Source organism: Ruditapes philippinarum, unplaced genomic scaffold, assembly GCF_026571515.1.
Source record: "Ruditapes philippinarum isolate M1 unplaced genomic scaffold, ASM2657151v2 ctg931_1_1_1_1, whole genome shotgun sequence".
In the NCBI taxonomy this organism is placed as follows: domain Eukaryota; kingdom Metazoa; phylum Mollusca; class Bivalvia; order Venerida; family Veneridae; genus Ruditapes; species Ruditapes philippinarum.
This window is the reverse complement of record NW_026859402.1, coordinates 251,004-278,247: the sequence shown is the minus strand read 5'-3', so window position 1 is coordinate 278,247 and position 27,244 is coordinate 251,004. Positions and strand designations below refer to the sequence as shown.

The following is a 27,244-nucleotide window of genomic DNA, read 5'->3' as shown; positions in this document are numbered from 1 at the left end:
TGTCATTAATGAGGCCTACATGATTCATAAAATTTATGCATATATTATTTGGTAAGATTTGTAATAACTTAAATTGCTTCACACAACCTATGGGGTCACAATTATTATTACCTTGTGACTAGTCATGACCAGTAGATACTAGATAACTGATAACCTTTATTAATTGTTTGTTCACTGGGTCAGAAGTCATGCATAATAACCTGATCACATGACTAATTGGCTGCTGATAGGGGGCATACATGTTTTACAAACATATCTTGTTTCTAATATAATGTACAAAGCAGCTTTCCGGGTCTGGTTATGTCTAATAATTATATAATGTATGAAGGGGCTCCTAGGGTCTGGTTATTTCTTATAGTAAGATATAAAGGAGCACATCCAGTTTGGTTATGTCAAATATAATTTATAAAAGGGCTCGTCTAGTTTGGTTATGTCAAATATTATGTATGCAGGTGCTCTTTGGGTCATCTGCATACAATACAAAAGTGGCAATATTGATTGAAATAGTGTGTTGTGAAGGTATTGTAAAAAAATAAATGAATATTAGGTCCATGGGATTCAAGTTGATAATCTTTAGGCATAGGCTCTTTTGCTTTAGAAATTCCTGAAACTGGAAAGTCAATATCTTGTAGATGTCTAAAATTTGAAGTTATGTGTTTATGAATAGTATTTCACTTATTTGATTATTAAGGAATGTGATGTCAGAATTACTTTCATAGTTAATTGGTTTAAATAGAAATATGATAAGAAAAAAATATAAAAGAATGTTCATTGTTACAGGGTTTTAAACCTTATGAACTGTGTTCTTCACTTTCGTACATCAGATATAAATGAAGGAAAATGTATGTGTGAAGTAATTTTTGTGAGCAGTTTACTTGGATACATGTTTTCAAGGATTTTATTTCCATGTTTGCTAATAGTTGGTGCATTTGTATTATTGTCATGTATTTTTATGAGTCAAAATGTTGATTAAAAGCCTTCAGTTCAATAAATATAAGTGCTATCACTTTGTTATTATATATGTGTATGCTCCTTAGAAAAAATTTGGGGAGCAAATAGTCACTGTTTAGACCTTTTCATAAACAAACAAATATGTCATACCAGGCTTTTGTAAGGAAATGAAGAAATTGAAGTACTTTAAATCATTTTATTGCACATAGTTTTAATAATTAATATACATATACAATAATCAACAAATAAGACAAAATCTTCAACATTATTTTTGTTAATAAACACTAAAGTAATAATGATTAACATAAAAAATTTCTTTTTTAAAATCCATTTTCATAAATCATCATGTTAAAATAAGGTACAAACAACAACTCTGATTAGAGATTAATAAAATTTGGCAGATTCACTTGGAACACTTTGCTGATAGGTTGAACACTGCCAATTCACTTAATATATAGATAGAACAGTACTATTTAAATATCTTTTATGCTTGTTATCAAATCATAACAGCCCTACATGTCATAGGAAGCACCTCATTTCATATTAAGAGCTATCAAAGAAAAAAAGCTGGAGTTGCCACAGGGCCGACTAATACCCAGACAATCTCTATGGCAGGATTTTATGTATGTCCTTTGAAGATTATTAACATTTTAGCTATAGGAGACTCCTTCAAGGGGTAAACAATTTATAGTGCTGACATAAAATTGTCTTGAGCTTAGCCATGAGATGGCACAAGGACATACTTTTTGCACATCATCTTGTTGAGATGAACATTTGAACCAAGTTATGCAAGGTTTTATTACTTTGTGTGTGTTTGGGTTTGTTTACCCTTAACACCGGAAAAATACCACATGGGCGAGCATATATATTACTTACTTCACAGTTCTCTCCCCTTATATATTATCACTTTTAGGAGAGAAAATAAAGATTCAATCAAATAATCATATTTTAGTTTAGCAACAGTTCCCTCCATTCATACACTATATTTTATTTAAGTAACAGTTCCCTCCTCTTATACACTCCATATTTTAGTTAATTAATAGTTCCTTCCCCTTACAACCTATATATTAAATTACAAGAAAATAATTTAACATCTATTTCACAGATTTTTGTCCTCTTCTACTGTAAAATATTCTTTAAAATAATCTTCATCTTAAAAGATATCATTTTTTTTTTTTAACAAACAAAAATCACAGAAAATAATATTACTAAAGTTCATATTGCAATGTATAATGTTAAATATTTCAAACTCATCCTTTTAGACAAGTCAAACACAACCATCTTACAAAACACATGCATACAGATTTTCCATGCACTCGTACACACTGGATCTCAGATGATGACAAGAAGATCCATCCTTTACCAGTTAGCCTAGTGGTGGCAACAGTCTACCCAGGTGACCAGTGCAGACCCAGGATCAGACGGCACATTCCTGCCATCTTATCAAGGTCCGTACTTTTCACTAATCAGTCACTACATATACTGAAATTTACCCTAAAAATAATGAATGGTTTTGTCAAGACTGAAAGATAGACAAGTCCATTTATTATGCTATTAAGCGTAGACAGGGTTATACTTTAAAGCAACACACCTTTAGACAAGCAAGCAATGTTTAGAGAGTATCTGAAGGTGAGCTACTTTAAAATGTCTTTATCTGATTTTAAGTTTTAAAACATTTTTTTTCAGTTCTTGACAAATCAAAAATTTTGTTCTAAGTCTAACCCTAATAATATTTCCAATTTTCTTTGATCAAGTGCATATCACAATTTTCACAAATGGTAAGTTCTTGGAATTTTTTGTTCTTTTTGACATCATGTTGCAGCTAAAGTTGTTTCTTTTCTTTCTTTTTTTGAAAATCACAAAAGGTCATTTACTTCCAGACTTTAACTACACCATTTCTTGAGGCAGTCAACACCAAACATTGGGACGCTTGACATAGATTAACATCTGTAATAATGTCATTATGACCCTGGGGCGGAGTATCTGGTCCCCGTCGTGGAATGTCTTCACTGCTCGTCTGTTTCTTGGAATACGTCTCCTCGATCACCTCAGTACCTTCTATAATTCGAGACCTACAAATGTGGGATGAAATACTATATTAAAACCTTTAAAGTTTGTCAAAATGAAACAGGCAGACTATAACTAAAGCATTTCAAAAATTGTATAATAACTAAGTTTTTCATACATTCCTGATCATATGGAGAAAGTTTAAGCAAAAAGGATATCTAATTCTCTAACTTGCATGGATTATGTATGAAAACGGACTAAAATGTTCTAAAACAAAATATTCAGCTGCTTAATACAGTATACATACATGTATAAATATGTAAACTAAACCAAGAGGGCCATGATGGCCCTAGATCGCTAACCTGACCATCAAACTCATCCGAACAATTACCTAGACAAGCATTCTAACCAAGTTTCATGACAGGTGAGTCAAAAATGTGACCACTAGTGTTAACAAGGATTTTCCATATTTGAGCAGTGTGACCTTGTTTTTACCCAGGTGACCCATATTCGAACTTGACCAAGAAATCATCAAAACAAACTTTCAGACCAATTTCCAGGATATTTGGATCAAAACAGTAGCCACTAGAGTGTTAACAAGATTTTTCTATTTTTAGCTCTGGTGACCTAGTTTTTCATCGGTGATGATGCATGTTCGAACTCATCCGAGCAATTACCTAGACAAGCATCCTGACCAAGTTTGATGATAATTGTGTCGAAAATGTGACCAAAAGAGTGTTAACAAAGTTTTTCCTTATTTAGGCGGTGTGACCTAGTTTTTCATCCAAGATGACCCATGTTCGAACTTGACCTAGAAATCATCAAAAACAAAGTTTCAGACCAATTTACAGGATATTTGGATCAAAACAGTAGCCACTCGAGTGTTAAGTAGTTTTTCTATTTTTAGCTCCTGTGACCTAGTTTTTCATCAGAGATGACCCATGTTCGAACTCATCCAAGCAATTATGTTGACAAGCATCCTGACCAAGTTTGATTACACTTGAGTCAAAAATGTGACCACTACAGTGTTAACAAGGTTTTTTTATTTTAGCTCCTGTGACCTAGTTTTTCATCTGAGATGACCCATGTTCGAACTCATCAAGCTATCACCTAGACAAGCACCTTGACCAAGTTTGATGATGATTGAATCAAAAATGTGACCACTAGAGTGTTAACAAGGTTTGTCTATTTTTAGCTCTGGTGACCTACTTTTTCATCCAGGATGACCCATGTTCGAAGTCATCGGAGCTATCACCTAGACAAGCATCCTGACCAAGTTTGATGATGATTGAGGCAAAAATGTGATCACTAGAGTGTTAACAAGGTTTTTCTATTTTTAGTTCCGGTGACCTAGTTTTTCATCCAAAATGACCCTTGTTTGAACTCATCCGAGCTATTACCTAGACAAGAATCCTGACCAAGTTTGATGATTGAGGCAAAAATGTGACCACTAGAGTGTTAACAAGGTTTTTCTATTTTTAGCTCCCGTGACCTAGTTTTTCATCCAAGATGACCTATGTTCGAACTCATCCAAGCTATCAACTAGATAAGCATCCTGGCAAAGTTTGATGATGATTGAGGCAAACATGTGACCGCCAGAGTGTTAACAAACAGCAAGCTCAGGTGAGCTAAAAAAGCCCAATGTAGCTTTATACTCTTTAAATCCCTTTGAACAGTAATGTCCTAAAACAAACATCGAATTTCATGAAATCTTGTAACACTTTAACATTTCACCTGCTGTATTTGTGCAATGGAATAACCTTGAATTCGTCCAGTACAAATGATGTTTATGTTTTTAACTTTCAAGTGAAATTTCTCAAAGGTAAATAAGGAATGAAGGTACGTTCAAAACCTTAACTGAAGAGTTATGTGGACAACAATGCCAGCACCACAAATGGTGACTAAGATATCGTGTCCTACTCTTCCAATTGTTAAGCTACAAATAGAATAAAAACTGTCAAACAGTACCTGTAACTAACAGCAGTTTGTTGAGTGAGGTCGCCAGCTGCATTCGCCATGATGAAAGAGTTGGCTGGATAACTGAGATCCCAGTATCGTACTCTCATGTCTGACCCTCCAGTCAACAGAAAGCTGTTACTGTCTGTAACACCTACATGCATACCATAAATAGCATGTGGGCTTTCCTGTAAAAAATCATAAAAAAATAAGAAAAAAAAATATAAACAACTGTCAAAATGACACATATGCCCCCACCACTATTTTCTTTTTTATACAGGGCAAATATGAGTTTTATTAAATTCAGAGCAAGTTACCTGTTTATCACTTGAAGGAAGGATTGATGAGTGTGAAAATGTCTGTCACAAAAGTAGCAATATGTAAACAAAGTAGTATCTTGACTACCATACAAAATACTAACATAATTACTAATTAACAAAAGAGACAAGAAGCAAAAGATACGGTTCAGGTAATTGGCCAATTTAAGTAACTTTTCGGGAAACTATAACACTATACCAACAATGAAAAGGTTTTAAGAAATACAATAAAAGCATTCCTGGGGCATAATGGGCCTTTAAGATTGTAACCTTGAATCAGTGTCTTATTCTTAACATCAAACCTGTTTTACTTCTCATACGGGATTATCCAGCTTCCAATTTTAGGGATAGTTCATTATCAAATTTTGAAATATCAAGATGTAAACCTTGAGGTCAAGTTGGATTGCATGAAGGGGTATATATTGGTAACAAAGGCTCTTCTAAGTTAGAAAATTAAAATGTTGAAGTTAAAATCATATCTTGAATATCACTTTTTGTGAGTTAGAGAATTTTAATGTTGTGCTTTGTGAATAGCATACACAAAATACATGAATCTTATGCAATTGTACAACAAGCTTTGGCTTGGCTGACAGAACAAAATATTCAATCTTTAAAAAGAATAATTAAAAAAAGAACTTCTCTGAAATTTGTACCTGGGTCTTAGACAAGGTTGGCACAGAACTTGCCCAGAGTGCCTTTCTACGTGCAGCTGTTTCTATATCCCACATCGAGATCTCATTGTTCCCTTGTACCGCCGATATGATCCACGATTGTTCCTTTGGATGAGCTAGAGTCTTCGTACACGAGACCCTGTAAATGATGAATAATTGTTATATTTTATTCAAATTCATGTGGTATAAGGGCGTCCCAAGCCGAATGGTTAAGGCAGCTGACTTCAAACCACTTGCACCTCACTGCTGCAGGTTCGAATCCTGACATAGACTTTGGATTCTTTTGAGTGAGGAAGCTATCCAGATAGGTGGTTCTACTCGGGTACCTGAGGTCTTCCTCCACAAGTAAAACTGGAAAGTCTCCTATACTGTGTTGGTGCCATGTAATGCCAGTCAAAACTAGAAATGTGTCCATAGGACACTGATGCCCCCACACGCCACTGTTCTGTCAATCTTATGACTCTAGGTCAAATATTTTTTGGACTACATGTGCCACAAGTTGAAACTAAAAATCAACAAAGAGCCATAATTCTGTTAAATTTGTTCGCAGCAAAAATTCCTTCCTTTACTACCATCTACACATTAAGGTTGTTAATCCCTGGAAGTTTAAGCAAAATCTGCCATCCGGTTTAAGAGGAGTTGCGTTCACAAAATTTCTACATAGTAATTAATGAAAAAATCAACAAAGGGCCATAATTCTGTTAAATTTGGTTGCAGCAAAAATTCCTTCCTTTACTGCCATCAACACATTAAGGTTGTTCATCCCTGGAAGTTTAAGCAAAATCTGCCATCCAGTTTAAGAGGAGTTGCATTCACAAAATTTCTACATAGTAATTAATGAAAAAATCAACAAAGGGCCATAATTCTTTTAAATTTGGTCGCAGCAAAAATTCCTTCCTTTACTGCCATCTACACATTAAGGCTGTTCATCCCTGTAAGTTAGAGCAAAATCTGCCATCCGGTTTAAGAGGAGTTGCGTTCACAAAATTTCTACATAGTATATAGTGAAAAAATCAACAAAGGGCCATAATTCTGTTAAATTTGGTCGCAGCAAAAATTCCTTCCTTTACTACCATCTACACATTAAGGTTGTTCATCCCTGTAAGTTTAAGCAAAATCTGCCATCCGGTTTAAGAGGAGTTGCGTTCACAAAATTTCTACATAGTAGCTAGTGAAAAAATCAACAAAGGGCCATAATTCTGTTAAATTTGGTTGCAGCAAAAATTCCTTCCTTTACTACCATCAACACATTAAGGTTGTTCATCCCTGGAAGTTTAAGCAAAATCTGCCATCCGGTTTAAGAGGAGTTGCATTCACAAAATTTCTACATAGTATATAGTGAAAAAATCAACAAAGGGCAATAATTCTTTTAAATTTGGTCGCAGCAAAAATTCCTTCCTTTACTACCATCTACACATTAAGGTTGTTCATCCCTGTAAGTTAGAGCAAAATCTGCCATCCGGTTTAAGAGGAGTTGCGTTCACAAAATTTCTACATAGTATATAGTGAAAAAATCAACAAAGGGCCATAATTCTGTTAAATTTGGCCGCAGCAAAAATTCCTTCCTTTACTACCATCTACACATTAAGGTTGTTCATCCCTGTAAGTTAGAGCAAAATCTGCCATCCGGTTTAAGAGGAGTTGCGTTCACAAAATTTCTACATAGTAGCTAGTGAAAAAATCAACAAAGGGCCATAATTCTGTTAAATTTGGTCGCAGCAAAAATTCCTTCCTTTACTACCATCTACACATTAAGGTTGTTCATCCCTGTAAGTTTAAGCAAAATCTGACATCCGGTTTAAGAGGAGTTGCGTTCACAAGATTTCGGGACGTACGGACGGACGGACTGACAGACTGACGGACGGACAAGTGCAACGCTATATGCTCCCACATTGTGGGGGCATAAAAATTGCAATACATTCATGTAGTCAAAAATAATCACCGTACTTTAATAAATCACTCTGAAGATTGTCTGGGGTCATGTTAGGAAAAAAAAGAGAAAACTAATGAAAGAACTGGTACAGCAGTGTTTACTGAGGGCATGTGGGATAACAAAACCTCAGCATAATAAAAGTTTAACAAATATTGCTTTAAAATATGACTTTCCAGCTGTTTTAGTACCTACTGGATGACACATACATATATATAATTCTCTCATTTCTACACAATGTATGTTATATAGCTTATGCCTCTAGATAACATAATTATACAAATATATGAGCCGTGTTATGACAAAACCAAGATAGTGCAATTGCGACCAGCATGGATCCAGACCAGCCTGCACATCCGCGCAGTCTGATCAGGATCCATGCTGTTAGCTTACCAACTCTATTACAAGTAGAGAAACTGATAGCGAACAGCATGGATCCTGATCAGACTGTGGGGATGCGCAGGCTGATCTGGATCCATGCTGGTCGCAAACCCATTATGTTGGTTTTGTCATGACGCGGCTCAAATAGATGTAATACAGTTATTACCTGCTGGGTGACATATAGATGTTATAGGAAGTTGAAACCTCAGGTCCCAGCATATATGAGTACCACTGCTTGTACCAACACCAAGCCAGCATTGTGATTGGTGTATGGCAAATGAAGTGATTAGTCCTGCAAATACAAAACTTTATATGAAACACAGTTTATGTTCAAACACACGTTTATGCACTTGAGTTCATGAATCTAAATACCTAAATTGATAATAATAATAAAATCATCCCTATTTAACAGTGGCTCTTTCACATTTTGGTGATCTGTATAAAGGAGAGCCCTCAACACTTTTGTTGTTGAGCCATCAACCAAAACAAAGCTGAAACAGGTAAACACAGTTTCTAAAAATATACGTCTTAAAAAAAGAATGTTTGTTTTTCAAAAATCAAAGAATGCTATGCCATGTAGAATATTTTTATCCTCATTTGGGATGCAATTTCCATTTTACTGCACAAAAGATCAGTAATCTGGACTTTGACTTTGGCACCAAGTTCAGTAGAACAGCTCTCCATATACTTTGAAACTAAGAAAATGTAAACAAAAATCAAAAGTAAGAAAGGGGATCAAAGCACCTACCAGTTTTTGGATCGTTTTTCAGGACCCAGGCAAGATCTGGTGATCTCAAATCCCAGCCTACAAGATGACCGTTGACTGTAGCATATGCTAGCACCGACTGATGACCTGTCCAAAACCAAAGAGTAAGAGTATCATAATAAAAACAACAGTAAATTATGTAAATTTATAATTTGAAGGTTGACTGCAAAACTACAGTAACTTATATCATGATATAAAGAAGGATTTTATAACAGTTTTGCAGTCAACCCTTAATTTGATAGACTGAAAAAATGTAAATAACTTACTCCTGAACTTCCTTGTTGTTTTTTTATTCTTTTATTTGGGTGGGTAGGGGTTGAGAGAGAGAGTTGGGGGGGGGGGGGGGGGGGAAAGATGGTATTGATTCAAAATTTGTTTTTGAGGTTTCTGCAAAACATACATTATTGTAATTCTCCATCTAAGTAGAGATTTAGTATTGTGGACAATAAGCATTCATAATTTATATTCAATTCCAGCAATTTTTAAAAACATACACGTAAAATAAACATTACTGATATACAAATTACAGCTGTAGTTGCAATTCAGTAATGCAAAAAATTATATCTGAGAAACATTAATAGTATGCATAATATCTAAATAATAGGTTAATAATAAGTGAAATATCTAAATAGGAAATGAAGAAATACAGATTTACCCGTATCAAAATGAGCCATATCAACAACATGGCCTTGACTTTGTATGTTAACTGTATGGCTGTCCAACAAACCCGCTTTTCCTGACTCCAGTCTGTACGTAACACGTGTAAAGAAAAAAAAATCTTTTACAAACAGCTATAAGAATCCTCTTTAGATAGTTATTTAATGTCCTGAGGCACCTTAATAAGACACCTTAATAAGGCACCTTAATAAGACACCTTAATGAGGCACCTTACCTTAATAAGGCACCTTAATGAGGCACCTTAATAAGACACCTTAATAAGGCACCTTAATGAGGCACCTTATTGAGGCATCTTAATGGATTTGTTTTTATTTTATGTATTACAATTTAATATACAGTAAAAATCTGAGGTATACAGTAAAGGGTCATACTTAAAGTAAATGTACCTAGATCTAATTTCCGAGTTTTATCTAAACTGAACAAATTTGACGCTTTAGCACCATGTGAAATCTCCGCATAGCTAATTCCAAAGTTCCCTTTCAATATACTTTTACAATAATTCATTGTCTTCAAACTTTTGAATGTTAAACTTTTTATAAAGAAGCTTTGATACGTCGAGGTAAGTTTTATACTTACTCATATACATTTATTGTTCCCTTATCAGTGGATGCTGCAAACTGATGAGATCCTTCAAAAAAGGTCACTTGCTTCACTTGGCCCTCTAGAACAAAATGCACATTAAGTCAACACTATGTATGAAATATCACTAACAAGACAAATAAAATGACATGATACTTATAAAAGATCTACAGTCAAACCTGTGAGCAAGGCCATCTATAGGAGAGACCAAACATGACTGTTATAGACAAGTGGTCTTTATTTGAAGGTAAAATTGTTCTATTTAATTATCAAAGGATTGTCAAAGAGTGGCCTTTATTTACAGGGTTATCTTAATTCAGAGGTGGTCTTAAACACAGGTTTAAGCATACATGTTTAATGAAGTTTATTTCTTGCATTAATATACGTTGGTGTGCCCAAATTCCATGTTATAATTATCAAAGTAACAAAAACAAGCTGAATACAAATTAAATGAGAGCTGTCCATGAGACAGCGCATTGACAGCGCGTTTTACTATTCTATGTGCTTGACAGTAAGAACAAGAGCACCGCTAGGCGGAGCATTATATGCCCGAAAGTGATTTTTTTTTAGTAAAGATGAAGCATTTGTAAGACATGGGAGTAAAATAAAGTATTACCACCTTCAAATAACAATCCTCCTTTGAAGTTTCAATATTGTGTTCCAAATGGAACTTTAAGTTATGCCCCAGAAACTGTTTTCAATTCTAAGGTAAAAGTGACCTTGACCTTGACCTTGTGACCCCAAAATCATTAGGGGTTTTCTACCCAATATGGACAATCATACTATGAAGTTTAAACACAGTAGGCCAAATGATACTTAAGTTATGTTCCGAAAACTGTTTTCAGTTTTAAGGTAATAGTGACCTTGACCTTGTGACCCCAAAATCAATAGGGGTCTTCTACCCAATATGGACAATCATCCTATGAAGTTTGAATATTGTGGGCTAAATGGAACTTAAGTTATGCTCAAGAAACTGTTTTCAATTTCTAAGTAATAATGACCTTGACCTTTGACCTTGTGACCCCAAAATCAATAGGGGTCTTCTACCCAATATGGACAATCATCCTATGAAGTTTGAACACTGTGGGCCAAATAGAACTTAAGTTATGCTCCAGTAACTGTTTTCAGTTCTAAGGTAATAGTGACCTTGACCTTTGACCTTGTGACCCCAAAATCAATAGGGGTCTTCTACCCAATATGGACAATCATCCTATGAAGTTTGAACACTGTGGGCCAAATGGAACTTAAGTTATGCTCCAGAAACTGTTTTCAGTTTTAAGGTAATAGTGACCTTGACCTTTGACCTTGTGACCCCAAAATCAATAGGGGTCTTCTACCCAATATGGACAATCATCCTATGAAGTTTGAATATTGTGGGCTAAATGGAACTTAAGTTATGCTCCAGAAACTGTTTTCAATTTCTAAGTAATAGTGACCTTGACCTTTGACCTTGTGACCCCAAAATCAATAGGGGTCTTCTACCCAATATGGACAATCATCCTATGAAGTTTGAACACTGTGGGCCAAATAGAACTTAAGTTATGCTCCAGAAACTGTTTTCAGTTCTAAGGTAATAGTGACCTTGACCTTTGACCTTGTGACCCCAAAATCAATAGGGGTCTTCTACCCAATATGGACAATCATCCTATGAAGTTTGAACACTGTGGGCCAAATGGAACTTAAGTTATGCTCCAGAAACTGTTTTCAGTTTTTAGGTCATAGTGACCTTGACCTTTGACCGTGTGACCCCAAAATCAATAGGGGTCTTCTACCCAATATAGACAATCATCCTATGAAGTTTGAACACTATAGGCCAAATGGAACTTAAGTTATGCTCCGGAAACTGTTTTCAGTTTTAAGGTCATAGTGACCTTGACCTTTGACCCTATGACCCCAAAATCAATAGGGGTCTTCTACCCAATATGGACAATCATCCTATGAAGTTGGAATATTGTGGGCCAAATGGAACTTAAGTTATGCTCCGGAAACCAAATTGCTAACGGACGGACGGACAGACGGACGGATGGATGGACTGACGGACGGAAGTTCTCACAGGACAGTAATTATGTGGCTACTCTATTGTTCTCTCTATTGTTCTTTTTAGCCACACAAAAGAAAATAGCCACATAAAAGCATTACGGAATGAATGACATCAAAGAGAAAGAACAGTTACCTATTGTCCCTCTAGCCACATAATTACTCTCCTGTGAGTGCGGACGGACAGACGGACGGACGCCAGGGGGTATAACATAATATGTCCGAAATTCTTTCTGGCATATAAAAAGGGGGCATAACAGTGTAATAAAGTATCTCAGAATTATGTCACATAAAAATAACAAAACATTTAAATATCCAAAAACCAGTTTAATCCATTGCAAAAGTCAGTGGGATAAAGGTTTAGTAGGATATTGATCTGATAACAGACAGGAAAATCACCGTTTTTTTCTGTTTTTTTTTAACCTATTGGTTTATATTTTTCCCCTTTCCAATCCCCCCACACCCCCCTTTAACTTGCCCAAAAACCATAAATTGGGGACCCATGAGAAAGAAAGGGGTTCATAACATACAGCAATTCTGCAAGAAATGATGATAATTATTTGAGCCGCGTCACGATAAAACCAACATAATGTGTTTGCGACCAGCATGGATCCAGACCAGCCTGCGCATCTGCGCAGTCTGATCAGGATCCATGCTGTTCGCTATCAATTTCTCTACTTGTAATAGGGTTGGTAAGCGAACAGCATGGATCCTGATCAGACTGCAGGTAAGCGCCGGCTGGTCTGGATCCATGCTGGTCGCAAACCCATTATGTAGGTTTTGTCATGGCACGGCTCATTTAATTTCGCGGTCGAGTATCTTATCGCTGTGGCAACATAGTGGCCATTTGATAACTTTCTAGATTTACTGATGAAGGAAAACCTAAGTTCTACTCCATGCATCATTAAATGCAACTCAACTGAGGTTTTTTAAAACTTTTTTTTTCATTTTACATCAGTTATTATCTACTATGATTAACAATATAATGCAATACTTAATTTCTCTTTAAGGCCTCTGGCCAATGCAAAAACATATTAATAAATAAATAATTTACACAAAGTTATAGCATGTGTACAGTGTTTAAACATATACTTTATAATATATTTAACTGAAAATGACTGTAAAACATCAACATTATCTAGGAGTTTCTCAAATTAATAGGTCAAGTCTTCTTTGACCAAACATGCACAATAGTCACTATATTATAATATGTGTGTCTTTTATCTAAGTCAACTTATTTGTTATTTCAGTGTAGCAACTGAATTAAGCCTGTCAGCCACCCTGCAAAAAACCCCTGTTAACTCTGGTTACTTATAAATGAAATATTGAGAAATACTGATGAAATAAAATGTGTATTTTCATTTTATGTATTTTCATGGTAAAAATTTATTTTTCACTGCAATAAAACATATTTTCTGCATTTTCACTTGCCAGACTTATAGCTGTCTTAAATTTAGCAAATACACACAATTTAAGGGGTATTTTTCAAATTGTAAAATTTAAGGGGTAGTTTTTCAAATGGTAAAGTCAAAAAAGAGAAAAATATATATAATAAACAGAAAATTCAAGTTTTTTTCATATAAATGCATCCTTTGTTTTCATCTTGTGGTATGAAAATTATCATATTTCACTCATGGCTACCGCCACTAGTAAAATATTTATTTTCATACCACTGGATAAAAATTAATCCCGTTTTTATAGAAAAAACTTGAATATCCTCTATATATCTACCTATTGACTGGACCTCTATGCTCGTGTAAGTGAGCAACAAGCTGGCCCTTGGGCTTCCAGTTGCTAGGGGGAGGGCGACTGTCCCACAAAATACCTTCCAACATGTCTTTAGTTGCAAGATCTGAGGAATACTGGGCCCTTCTTTTATGCACCAAAGTCCTCAAGTCTAGTTTACAATTTGCATAGCGAGCTGAAAAAAAGTTGCCATCCATAGTAATAATTTTACATGAAGTTTTATTGCAATTATGAAGTCCTACGATCCATTTCTGGGGTGTTCACTGAGAAAATAAACTTAAAGAATAGTTAACTTTCATAGACATAGCTTTCATATTTATACATAGAAAATATTAAATGAGTGTTGGTTCAATACAAGTCCAATGAAATTATATTATTCAAGCCTGTGGCGAGATAAGCATAATATTATCATAATTCTATTTAAGTTCAGCTCAACTACTCCCAGTGCTTGACAGTAATAAAAGGGGCAGAACTCTGTAGAAAATTAATTAATCAGAGTTATGTGACTTGTGCCAATCATGCAAATAATCACAGAGAGAGAACAAATGTGTGAACTTTCAACCCATTCTCTTCAGTAGTATTGGAGATACCAACTTGCATGCAAAACTTAAACGAAGTGTGATGCCGACACCTTTGTGAGTACTGAAGCTCTCCCTATTCTTTGAATAATTGAGCTAGAAAAAAAGTAAATAAAATTCAACATTATTTTGTATTAAATAAGAATATAAGAGATATTTAAATATTAGTCTATTTAGAATAACATTGTATATGAAATAAGAAAACTTGATTCACTTACTCTGCTGTGTTTGTCTTTCTCCCTTGATGGTTCCCGATCTGATAGAACTATCTAGTGACAGCCCAGAAACTGTGACAAGACTTCCTGTTGATGAAGCCTGGGAACCAGAAGGAGTTGTTACTTTACGATCACTGGTATCCAGCTTCTGTGAGCTCTTTGACTTCGGAGAAGAACTCAAAGATTTGTCGGAGGAATTAGAACCAAACATACTTTTCCATTCAGGATTCTGAAAGATGTTAAAATCAACCATGGTGAAATATCCGAACAAAAAACATACCATTCAATTGCAACGGAGAAATAGCAACAGTGAAAATAAAGACTTAAGTATGAATCTTTTACATTTATTCTCAAAAAACATTAAATCTTTTTCCCCCAAAGATTTTGTGCTGGTTAAATGGAAAGGAATTGTATTTCCAGTGACTGGTTTATATGCCCGACCTCAGTAATGATACAGGACAAAACTGATTCTGTGCTATAAATAGCACCAAGAAAACCCCAATAATTCGCTCCAAAATAAACTTGAGTATGTAGAAATCAAATCTTTTATCCCCCGTATGTTTCGAAAATGCCACTGAAGTACATGTAGTACTATACTCATTAGCATTTACAATACAATATGCTGAATATCTAAAAAGCCTTGTTGACTGATAACTAAAACACTACAGATGTATAGGGGACATATTCCAGTGGAATATGTAATATGTATTCACTATTCATATTTGTTTAAACATTTATCTCAGTAAAAATCTAGGTACGCTGTGTGCAACCTCACAGGGAATTTATTGCGAGGTACAAAATTGTAAGAGCTTTTTAACTGAACATTTTATGTGATGTCATCAAACATATCACAGCGTGACATAATCATGCAAATCCTACTTGGTCCCGGCTGTAATCTATATAATTTTATGTTTAATATCATTCTGTAATAGCTTTGATATTTATAATGCTACATCTTCTAAAACGTTTAGAGAATACATATAATCAGAAACAGAAATGTATTGTATTAACTTGCAATTGGATCTAGTTTTCATTTCAAAGAAAGAGTCTACCATCGTAAAATGGTTCAGGCAAGATAAAAATAATAATGAATACTACCATATTTTGGGTTTGTGCGTCAGGACCAGGCACTTTCTTTTTGCTCCTCCTGAAATTAGCAAGGTAGTAATAAAATTAATTAATCAGTGAAAATTAATTCAAATATATCTAACAATATATCTGAAGCAGAAAGCTGCAAAGTCATACAGTTAACTTAAAGGAACTCCACTGAGGTTTATAAGCCTAAAAACATAAACTTTTAATTTCTTACATAGATCAGCTAGGGCACTTAAAACAAAAAGATATGCAAAAGATAATAAAACAAGAGCACCGCTAGGCGGAGCATTATATGCCCGAAAGTGTTTTTTTTTTTAGTAAGGATGAAGCATTTGTAAGACATGGAAATTCGCTGTTCATCCTATAAAATTTTACAGCTGTAGGTTGATTAATACTTAAGTTATTAATAATGACCTTAGCCTTTGACCTTGTGACCCCAAAATCAATAGGGGTCTTCTACCTTATATGGACAATCATCCTAAGAAGTTTGAATATTGTGGGCCAATTGGAACTTTAATTATGCTCTAGAAACTGTTTTCAGTATTAAGGTAAAAGTGACTTTGACCTTTGACCTTGTGACCCCAAAATCAATAGGGGTCTTCTACCCAATATGGACAATCATCCTATGAAGTTTGAATATTGTGGGCCAAATGGAACTTAGGTTATGCTCCGGAAACTGTTTTTGGTTTTAAGGTAATTGTGACCTTGACCTTTGACCTAGTGACCCCAAAATCAATAGGGGTCTTTTGCCCAATATGGACAATCATCCTATGAAGTTTGAATATTGTGGGCCAAATGGAACTTAAGTTATGCTCCAGAAACTGTTTTCAGTTTTAAGGATATAGTGACCTTGACCCTTGACCTTATGACCCCAAAATCATTAGGGGTCTTCTATCCAATATGGACAATCATCCTATGAAGTTTGAACATTGTGGGTCCATTGGAACTTAAGTTATGCTCCGGAAACTGTTTTCAGTATCAAGGTATTAGTGACCTTGACCTTTGACCTTGTGACCCCAAAATGGATAGGGGTCTTCTACCCAATATGGACAATCATCCTATGAAGTTTGAATATTGTAGGCCAAATGGAACTTACGTTATGCTCCGGAAACTGTTTTTGGTTTTAAGGTAATTGTGACCTTGACCTTTGAACTAGTGACCCCAAAATCAATAGGGGTCTTTTGCCCAATATGGACAATCATCCTATGAAGTTTGAATATTGTGGGCCAAATGGAACTTAAGTTATGCTCCAGAAACTGTTTTCAGTTTTAAGGATATAGTGACCTTGACCCTTGACCTTATGACCCCAAAATCATTAGGGGTCTTCTATCCAATATGGACAATCATCCTATGAAGTTTGAACATTGTGGGTCCATTGGAACTTAAGTTATGCTCCGGAAACTGTTTTCAGTATCAAGGTATTAGTGACCTTGACCTTTGACCTTGTGACCCCAAAATCAATAGGGGTCTTCTACCCAATATGGACAATCATCCTATGAAGTTTGAACATTGTGGGTCGAATGGAACTTAAGTTATGCTCCGGAAACTGTTTTCAGTTTTAAGGTCATAGTGACCTTGACCCTTGACCTTATGACCCCAAAATCAATAGGGGTCTTCTACCCAATATGGACAATCATCCTATGAAGTTTGAACATTGTGGGCCAAATGGAACTTAAGTTATGCTCCGGAAACCAAATTGCTAACGGACGGACGGACAGACGGACGCCAGGGGGTATAACATAATATGCCCTTTCGGGCATATAAAAATATGATTAGAAATACATTGATAATCATATTTTTTGTTACATGTACCTTCAGCTCAATTTGAGAGAGAAAAGCATCCATCCATCTCTTTGGTATATGCTCCTGAATAAATGTGACTTACGTGCTAGGTGATATAAGGTTTTCTGTTTTCCCATCTTTTGGTTTATAAAGATCAGCGTGCCTGCGTGTTGGCATATTTCTGACTGTGTACATGTCCAATGATCCAGGTTTCCTACCACCATCACTGTTGGCGCTTGATTCAGAGGAACTATAAAACATAAAACATGAAAATAATATTTTTGTTCACTCAAAATTCTTATCCTGAACCGAACATGAACAAGTATTGAGTCTGGCCAGTATGCATAAACAGTGGGCTGACCGCAAAACTGATTCAAGTCCTTCTTTACTTCATATATATCATTGCAGTTTTGCTTTCAACCTTCAAAATATTCAACCTCTGACCTGGCTCTACACTGTTGACAGATTGATTTTTGTACTTGGATTATTGAAATCCCTTAAATTCGATAATGAACTGTTCCAAATTCAAAGCAGGGCAAGTCCATTACAGAAAATTTGGAACGTTAACGGTTAAGCTGAGAATTAAAATCAAACAATACAAAACAAATGTAACTTAAGCCTATAACTACATGTATGTGTTGCAACTCTTCAAACACAATCTCGGGGCATGTTTCTGGTGCCACAGGTCAGAATTGTTCATTATTTAGAGGAGGAGATGTGTAAGCGGATGGATAGATCAGTCGGTACAGACGCGGTATGGTAATCAAGTGAATAATTATTTTCTGTAATACCTTTATCAGAATTACATTAAACAAGAGGGCCATGATGGCCCTAAGGTCGCTCACCTGTATATAGGCCCCCCAAACCCCCCCCCCCCCAACGTTGCATGGCCAATTTAACCCAAGGGCTTTTATTTGCACAAACTTGGTAAGCACCCATAAGAAATGTTTCATGCTAAACATCTAAGCTCTAGCTCATTGTGCTTTTTAAAAGAAGATTTTTTTTAAGTTTTAACTATACACATATAGTTAAAAACAATGACACCCCTGGGGCCTGGCCAGGGCTTTTATTTGAACAAACTTTGTAGACACTTACTAGAAGTTGATTCATGAAATCAATGACCCCCGGGGCGGTGCCAATTTTGACCCCAGGGCTTTTATTTGAACAAACTTGGTAGACACCTATTAGAACATGTTTGATGCTAAATATCTTAGCCATAGCTCTTTGAGTTCTTTAAAAGAAGATTTTTTAAGTTTTTACTATATGCATATAGGGAAAATCAATGACCCCCCGGGGCGGGGCCAATTTTGACCCCAGGGCTTTATTTGAACAAACTTGGTAGACACCTATTAGAACATGTTTGATGCTCAATATCTTAGCCATAGCTCTTTGAGTTCTTTAAAAGAAGATTTTTTAAGTTTTTACTATATGCATATAGGGAAAATCAATGACCCCCCAGGGCCGGCCCAATTTTGACCCCAGGGCTTTTATTTGAACAAACTTGGTAGACACCCATTAGAACATATTTCATGCTAAATATCTTAGCTCTAGCTCTTTGGGTTCTTTAAAAGAAGATTTTTTAAGTTTTTACTATATGCATATAGGGAAAATCAATGACCCCCCGGGGCGGGGCCAATTTTGACCCAACGGCTTTTATTTGAACAAACTTGGTAGACACTCACTAGAAGATGTTTCATGCCAAATATCTAAGCTCTAGCTCTTATGGTTTTTTAAAAGAAGATATTTAAAGTTTTTTCTTTCGGTTGCCATGGCAACCAGAGTTCTGCATGGAATTAAATTCTTTGAACAATTTTCTAAGGTGACCACCAAAGGAACATTCCTGTGAAGTTTGGATGAAATTGGCTTAGTGGTTTATGAGGAGATGTCATTTAAAGTAAAAGTTTACGGACGACGGACGGACGGACGGCGGACGAAAAGCGATCACAAAAGCTCACCCTGTCACTTTGTGACAGGTGAGCTAAAAAACACCAAGAAACAGCAAGGATCAAAATTTTTGATGCTGTGAATTGGAATGTCAGGGGAGGTAACAATAATTCTTAGGATGTATACAAAATATATTTACCCTGCTCTGGCTCTGTGTAACTTCAATATGAAATCTTTCATGGCAAGTATTTTATCCTCATGAGACTCTGTGCAGCCAAGAAACGACAATTTCTTTAATATCTATAAAAACAATTCAATATAAAACACAAATAAATAAATAAAAACACGCCTTTTATGAAATATTTTTTATTGGAAAAGTAGTTCCTGCACTGATAAAGTAGTTTGTAACAAAAAGACACAAATTAATATGAACAAAAAATCTAATCTGTATGTGATTTGTATTGAACTTAAACTTTGGTATATAAATTTAAAGAAACATAATGATACAGCTCTTAGCAACCCACTCAAAGAATTAATTTCCGAATACAGTTGCCTAAAGGTTGAATGCATGTATATAGTGATCATAGATAACATAAAGGGTTAACCAATAACAACCCCGACAGGTCTTTCTTCAAATAGTACAGTTAAGGTGACAACGGAGTCAATTATCACTGAAAATACCTAAAATGAGACTTTTTGCTAAGTAGATTTATCAACCTTTTCTGAACACATTCGTGATTTAATTTTGGAAGCAGTTAGTCCAAAAAATGTGTTTTTAAACGATTTAAAACGGTACCTATACTATTTGTATCTGCTATTCGCGTAACCTGTCGATTATCGATAACGCTCCGCCCCCTGTTGAGGCATCAATGAGGGAAATCGGTAGTTCCAATATACCCGTGAATTACAGGTCCATACTGGTCCATACTTCGCGTAATACATGTATTTGTTTCATTCTACCGTACATCTTTTATGAATATCTCAACATTTAGCCTTTTTTATAAATTGAAGAAATTGTCGGCAATGTACGTTTACATAATGTATGAAACATAATAATTAAGCATAGCGGCAAAATCGCCACGACCACAGGGGTTGATTAAAAATGTAGTTGCTAAAATATCCATAATGTGTTGAAAAAAATGATTTGTCTATCCCCGTTAATCTGATATATAATAAAATTGAGTTGATTAGACTTTTTTATACGGATTTCAAGGGCTTACTTTACATTCAACCCTCTAGTTTTCTAACAATGTCATGTAAAACAACAACAGACGACATTTTTTATGTGAACGCTTATTATGACTTGTCGTTGGTAGGAGGTGTCCCTGAAAATTTCTAAAACCATTTTAGATTGTCTTAAGGATGATTATTTTCTCTATATGAATAAAAAAAAGATATTAAAATATATTTCATGAAAAAAATTGTTCGCCAGTAAATCCGACACAGTACTAATAAATCTGGGACAAATATATGAAATTTATTGTCTATCCCGGTTAGAAACTGGATCTTTATGCCGTGCATAGATGATATTCATTGATAATAGAAGTCAAGAAGGCCACATCATTTAATGATCGAGTAATGCCTTTTATTTCTATTAAAATATGTGAAGCATTATCAATTTGGTTTGGAAAAAAATATATACTATCCCGTTCTTATTTGTTGTACATCTACCATGGACTTTTAAAAGACTGTCAGAAAGCTCAGTTTTTTGTTATTTTATTTGATATTTTAACGGAATTTCATACACGAATACACAGGCAGAGTGGACAACTGGGTATAATACAATAATAATGCTGATGATAATAATAATAAACTTCAAATAGGAAACAATTAAATATCCCGCTAGCCGTTTCCCATTTGCCCCCCTGAGTGCCTCAAATTTTACCGATTGTCACGTGACATGTGCGACAGATACCAGTTACGGACGAACAGTAAATCACGTTAAGAATTGAAGAAATTTCGGCAATAAACTGATATTAATCAGCAGCTTTTTAATTGGTCAGATGTCACTGGGTCATAAAATGTTGTGTAGAGTATGTTACCGCCACTTGGTGGACCCTCTTCTGGTGCGATTTTTGGTGTATTATGCAATTATTTAGCGTGAAACGTAGGGGTCCGAGAAGAGAACAGCCGATTTATGACACTTCGTTTGATGCGGGGTCGGACTAACTTTGAAATCGGGCATAACTTTTTTAATAATCAAGCAATTAACATGCGGTTTAAAGCACATGAAAGGAAATTCATTTACAGAGGGAACCGTGTCAGGGATTTCTGTTTGCTCATCAGCGACACTTTATTATCTTTAATTACGTAATATGTATGGTGAAAAAGTCGCATATTTTGTTTGACGTTACGTTAATATTTTTTTGAGAAAAGATATAAAAAATTTGAGACACAGTTCCCCAGATAATATAAGTATGGTTATTTTCCAAAGTTTGATGACAAAAAAAAAAAAAAATGACTTTGATATGACGATTTAAAATTTTTTAGGATTTTTATTCAAAATCAATCATTTACAAAGGCATTTTTTTCAAATATGTTATTTTTTATGATGATCAACGACATTTAATGCACAAAGATTAAATGAATAACAATTATTACTAAAATAACTTGGTTTAAATTACATTTATGTGAGTACCACGGAAAGTGTCTGTTGTCACCTTAAAAATGTGTCATAAACTAAGAGGGTTAAACATACCTGTGACATGGAATCGTCCATCTCTGGGTAGGCTGGTTTATGCCCCTGTCTACTCACGTCCCTAATATAATGATGCTCTTGTAGAATACTAAATATTCTCTCAACCATAGGTGACCTTAACACATAGTCAAATACTGGTCTTGGGATAGGGTCCTGCAGGGCATTCAATAGTAACACCTGAAAACAAAATTGTGCATTTCAATATTCAAGGATTATTCCAAAAGTCCTCGGACCCATGTTCTCATAAATACAGAGGATTTTGAATAAGTTTATCCATATTGACTTTATCAAATTTTATTTAATGGAAAAGAACCCTACAATTTTTACTCGAAATCCCCTTTTTATCAATCATCAGTGGGGAGTAGTTTCTTTTAAATTTTCGGTACTGTAAAGTACAAAATTTTTAGCCCTATAAAATACTCTTCAAAGGGAATGAAATTTATTATTCAGGGAAATTCTGGAGCAGAACAGTTTTAAAGAAAAATGCACATTTATTGTACATGAAGTCAATTTTGTTATATTTACTATTTAGATGCAAGGGAGGTGGGCACCTGAGTAGAAACACTTTCGTTCAGTAAGCTAGCTAGATAGTTTCTTCACATTAAAGAATCCAAAGTCCCTGTAGGGATTTGAACTGAAAGCAGTGAGGGGCAAGTGTTCTTAAATCAACAAACTTAACCACTCAGCTACAAGCGCCCCTGTGGCATTTTATTGCCAATTTTCAGCTGTATAAAAAGTATAAAAATACATAATAATGAGCCGCGTCATGACAAAATCAACATAATGGGTTTGTGACCAGCGTGGATCCAAACCAGCATGCGCCTCTGCGCAGTCTGATCAGGATCCATGCTGTTCGCTTACCTACCCTTTTACAAGTAGAGAAACTGATAGCGAACAGCATGGATCCTGATCAGACTGCGCATCCGCGCAGGCTGGTCTGGATCCATGCTGGTCGCAAACGCACTATGTTGGTTTTGTCGTGACGCGCTCTATTATAAGTGACAGTGAATACCTACCTCCTTTTCTATCTGGAGAATCTGCGTATTAAGGAATGGTCGTAAAGACGGTAAAAGGTTACAGTGAATATCTGCTATGTTTAGTTTCGCTGCTACTGCCGAGACAAAGCCAACACTACCCTGTCTTATCCACATACCCTAAAAATATATATTAATAAATCTTGAGTATTACATGACTATATTCAGAGACACCATTGAATATATAAAATACAGGTTAGCAAATGTTTCTAGAATAGAAATGCCGCACCTGTGTGACAGGCTTACACAGGTTTACCAATATCTTACATCACAAAGAGCACATTGTCACCTTGGTGCAGTAATGGGTTAACTCAGAATAAAATTAATAGAAGTAAACCCGTTACTGCACTTAGGTGACAAAATGTATGATGGTCAGGATTACACTGAAAATTTACAAATATTTTACAGGAAACAGAGGGCTCTTGCTTCTTTATAAGGCTCATACAGGATTACAAACACTTGCATCACTAAGAACACGTTTGTCAGGATTGTTCAGCTTTACAAAAATGATAATTAATGTCTATTTCATATGTCATAAAATTTCTTTAGTTTTCATATGAACTATTTCCACAACAATTTAGTTGACTTCTATATTTGCAGATGGATATATTTCCACATTTTTTTACAACAATCATCTCAATGTCAGGTCCGTGATCTAAGGTGGAATTTTTAAACAATCATCTTTTCCATGCCTTTTTATGACAATCTTGGCCACAAAGCTATAAAGGCATCTTTTGTGTTTTTGTTAAAAGCTATTTTATATAATTTTCTACTTTTAATCTTAAACTAACTCAGAATTGTCTATGAACTTCTACTACATTTCTATGTAGAGCGATGCTCTTTTTGCCCTACGCAGATTGTTCATGCATGAGAAAATACTACTTCCAGTCTAATTTTCATAGCAAATATTATTCAGGCTTTTACTTCACAGTTTAAATAATTTTTACACAAGTATACAAGCTCTTACATGACCAAGAGGACAAAAGTTATTTTTTATGGTAAACCGAAAAACAGCATGCCTTGAATAGCTTAAATTTCACTGATTAAAATCAATTAAACATTAATAAAAAATCAGTTTTCTATAAATCTGACAACTCCTTTGAAATCAGTAATATACAATGAAATATATCATTTATATCTCACTGATAACAGACTATGAAGTATACTCAAACTCTGTATTATTGGCGCCACTCTATTACCAACATACTCTTAGTATTTTGTCATGTGCAGTCATGCATACGGTGAAGTTAAAAATCTTTGACCTCATTCAATAAAAAAGGAAATTTTTAGCTGACTTTGTTCTGCTTCACGCAAAATATTCATTATTAAAATTCATCAATGAAATTCAATGCAGCCATATAGGAAACGTTAAGTAAATGATAATACGAAGTATGAAGTATACAATTTACTGAACATCATTTTGACTTACTGGATGTGCAAGTAGAGGTACAACAATCTTCACAAAGTGGTGTAACATCTGTTTCTGTAGAAGACCAAGTTCTGTAAGAGACTTTAAAGCTCCCAAACTCTTGTGTACAATGAACTCTTCTGGATCTGATAAGCCCTGTATTTAAAGCATATAAACCAGGTATTTTGAAGATGTTTTTACGAAAAAATAATATATGTATATATACATCATAGGATTTTCTTGAAGATCCCTTTAACGAATGAAACCTGTAGATATTTTCTTCGATTATTATAATAGTTTTGCTAATAAACAAGTGCAATGTATTATCCAAATATCATATGAAATTAACAGAATTGAAAGTAGAAATGAGCAAACATTCAAACCTTGCAAATTTGTACATTTAGAATATAATAAAAAATTCGCAAAAATTTTACCCGCAAGAAAACATCTGACTTCACAGTACATTAAATGGCTAATGAGAAATGGCTATGAAGCTGTATGCAAAACCTCAACAAAGTAAAATGCTGATGTCTTGACAAGGGTGAGCAGAATGACTTTACTATTATATCAAAATCTGAGGAAAAGCCATAACCAGCTGTCCCATTCATTGATGCTAGGGTTTAGAAAGATAGGCCCTCTACTCATTGAATGGTCAATCTAGTAAATTTCTAACAATCCTCACCTGTTCAAGTAATGGTTTAACTATTTCTGAACTTTGCCAACCGACATAAGCTGCTATGCCAACAATGTTGTCGAAGAATGCACCACGTAAATGCCAATCAATCTGTGTCAAGAAAAATAGATAATAAATTATACTGCTTGGTTATCCTGAGGAATTATTCTGAACTCTAATAAGTCAGAAAATATATAAAATTTTACGAAATATAATGTTCTGTAATAAAACTGAAGATTCTTCAAACTACTTTTGACAGTACATATATTTGACAGTACATATATTTGACAGTCGATATATTTGACAGTAAATATATTTATCACATTTTAGTCATATGAGAGGGCATATTTCTCCTTTAATGTCAATATGACTGCGTGCATACTGTCATCTTTGTGCAATAACAAGTTAATTCCTACTAAATCATATAAGGAGTTAACCTGTTAAAGCACTAAGGTGACAATACAACCATGCTTATTATAGTTATAATCCATAATTCACTTTTAGCATCTCACTTTAATTTCATGGTTTTACATCAGTTGTCCCCTTTTTTATTTTATTTCTTGCAGACAAAAGAATTACAGCCATTAAGCTAGCTTCAAGTTAATCTCAAAACTTTCGAAGGAAGAGAAAGGAAATAAAAGGAAAGAAGGGGTCTTCAACTATACCTTGTCATTGAGGAATGTTATCATGTGTGACAACAACACATCATTTGCTGAAATGATAAAATAATATGACAAATATTAACTCATACACACAGCAAAATTTCTTTAACTGACTCAACCTACTTCTAATTTGAAACTGACCATTGTAAGTTTAATATCAAAACACTTAAAACAAGCGTAAAAACTTTGACACATCGGGACTTCGACTCATGAATTGGTCTCAATTTAATAACAAAATTTAGAGCTGTTGATGTTTACAAGCAAGTTACAAAAGGCGTATCAAAATTAAAGAGCGATAACTAAACCAGCTCATAGAAAATATATCCCAGGTGATTATCTCGCGACAACAGGTCATGGACACTATGAAATGAATCTAATTTGCACTGTTTATTTTCAAATACAACTATGGCAATATATTCTGTAAAACACATTTGAAGGCATATAAAGGCTGTTAAAACAGTTGGTTGTGTCATTAATATCTGTCATACAAGTTGACCGGGAATTATCATCGTAGCCAGAAAAGGTTTGAAAAATGTCTCGAGATTGAAGGTGTCAAAGTAATCAAAGAATACTTAAAATACCATAAGACCCTACCAAAAAAGAAAATGAACTAAAAATAGAAAGCTCTGCCTACCTTTTTGTCTTCCAAAGAAGACACATAGTCTGGTTATACCGTTATCGAGTAAAGCTCTCTTAACTGAGTTGTCATAATCGTTCAGTAATAGCACAACTTTCTCTTGTATTATCTCTTGTAACGCTTGTAGCTCATGGTCGTATGTGGACTTAAATAGTAAACAATAAATGAGCCGTGTCATGACAAAACCAACATAATGGGTTTGCGACCAGCATGGATCCAGACCAGCCTGCGCATCTGTGCAGTCTGATCAGGATCCATACTGTTTGCTATCAGTTTCTCTACTTGTAATAAAGTTGGTAAGCGAACAGCATGGATCCTGATCAGACTGCTCGGATGCGCAGGCTGGTCTGGATCCATGCTGGTCGCAAACCCATTATGTTGGTTTTGTTGTGACGCGGCCCAAATGGTAAAACATAAAATAGCTTGTCTCGTTTGAAATTTGAGCAAAAATACCAAATAGGACTTCATATTATAACGGGTCATTTAAATACTGTGTGATTTGTTGCTTTTTTCACTTAAGAAGAAAAATTATAACATTATAGAAGAATTTGACAATTTG

At 34.9% G+C, this 27,244-nt stretch overlaps 1 protein-coding gene across 1 annotated transcript in view; it reads right to left on the bottom strand.

Moving 5' to 3' along the window:
• Positions 1-1,133: 1,133 nt before the first annotated feature.
• The window catches only part of LOC132756365 (phosphoinositide 3-kinase regulatory subunit 4-like), a 47,133-nt gene continuing 21,022 nt past the window's right edge, over positions 1,134-27,244 (bottom strand). The window contains 20 exon segments of the mRNA XM_060747424.1: positions 1,134-3,023; positions 4,927-5,102; positions 5,885-6,021; positions 6,024-6,041; positions 8,380-8,505; positions 8,962-9,066; positions 9,635-9,726; positions 10,234-10,318; positions 12,752-12,810; positions 14,005-14,194; positions 14,816-15,041; positions 15,911-15,959; positions 17,793-17,939; positions 19,773-19,873; positions 22,272-22,448; positions 23,288-23,425; positions 24,735-24,869; positions 25,396-25,497; positions 26,052-26,098; positions 26,683-26,830. Of these exon segments, the coding sequence (XP_060603407.1) occupies positions 2,822-3,023; positions 4,927-5,102; positions 5,885-6,021; positions 6,024-6,041; positions 8,380-8,505; positions 8,962-9,066; positions 9,635-9,726; positions 10,234-10,318; positions 12,752-12,810; positions 14,005-14,194; positions 14,816-15,041; positions 15,911-15,959; positions 17,793-17,939; positions 19,773-19,873; positions 22,272-22,448; positions 23,288-23,425; positions 24,735-24,869; positions 25,396-25,497; positions 26,052-26,098; positions 26,683-26,830 (2,460 nt within the window). The 3' untranslated portion in view covers positions 1,134-2,821.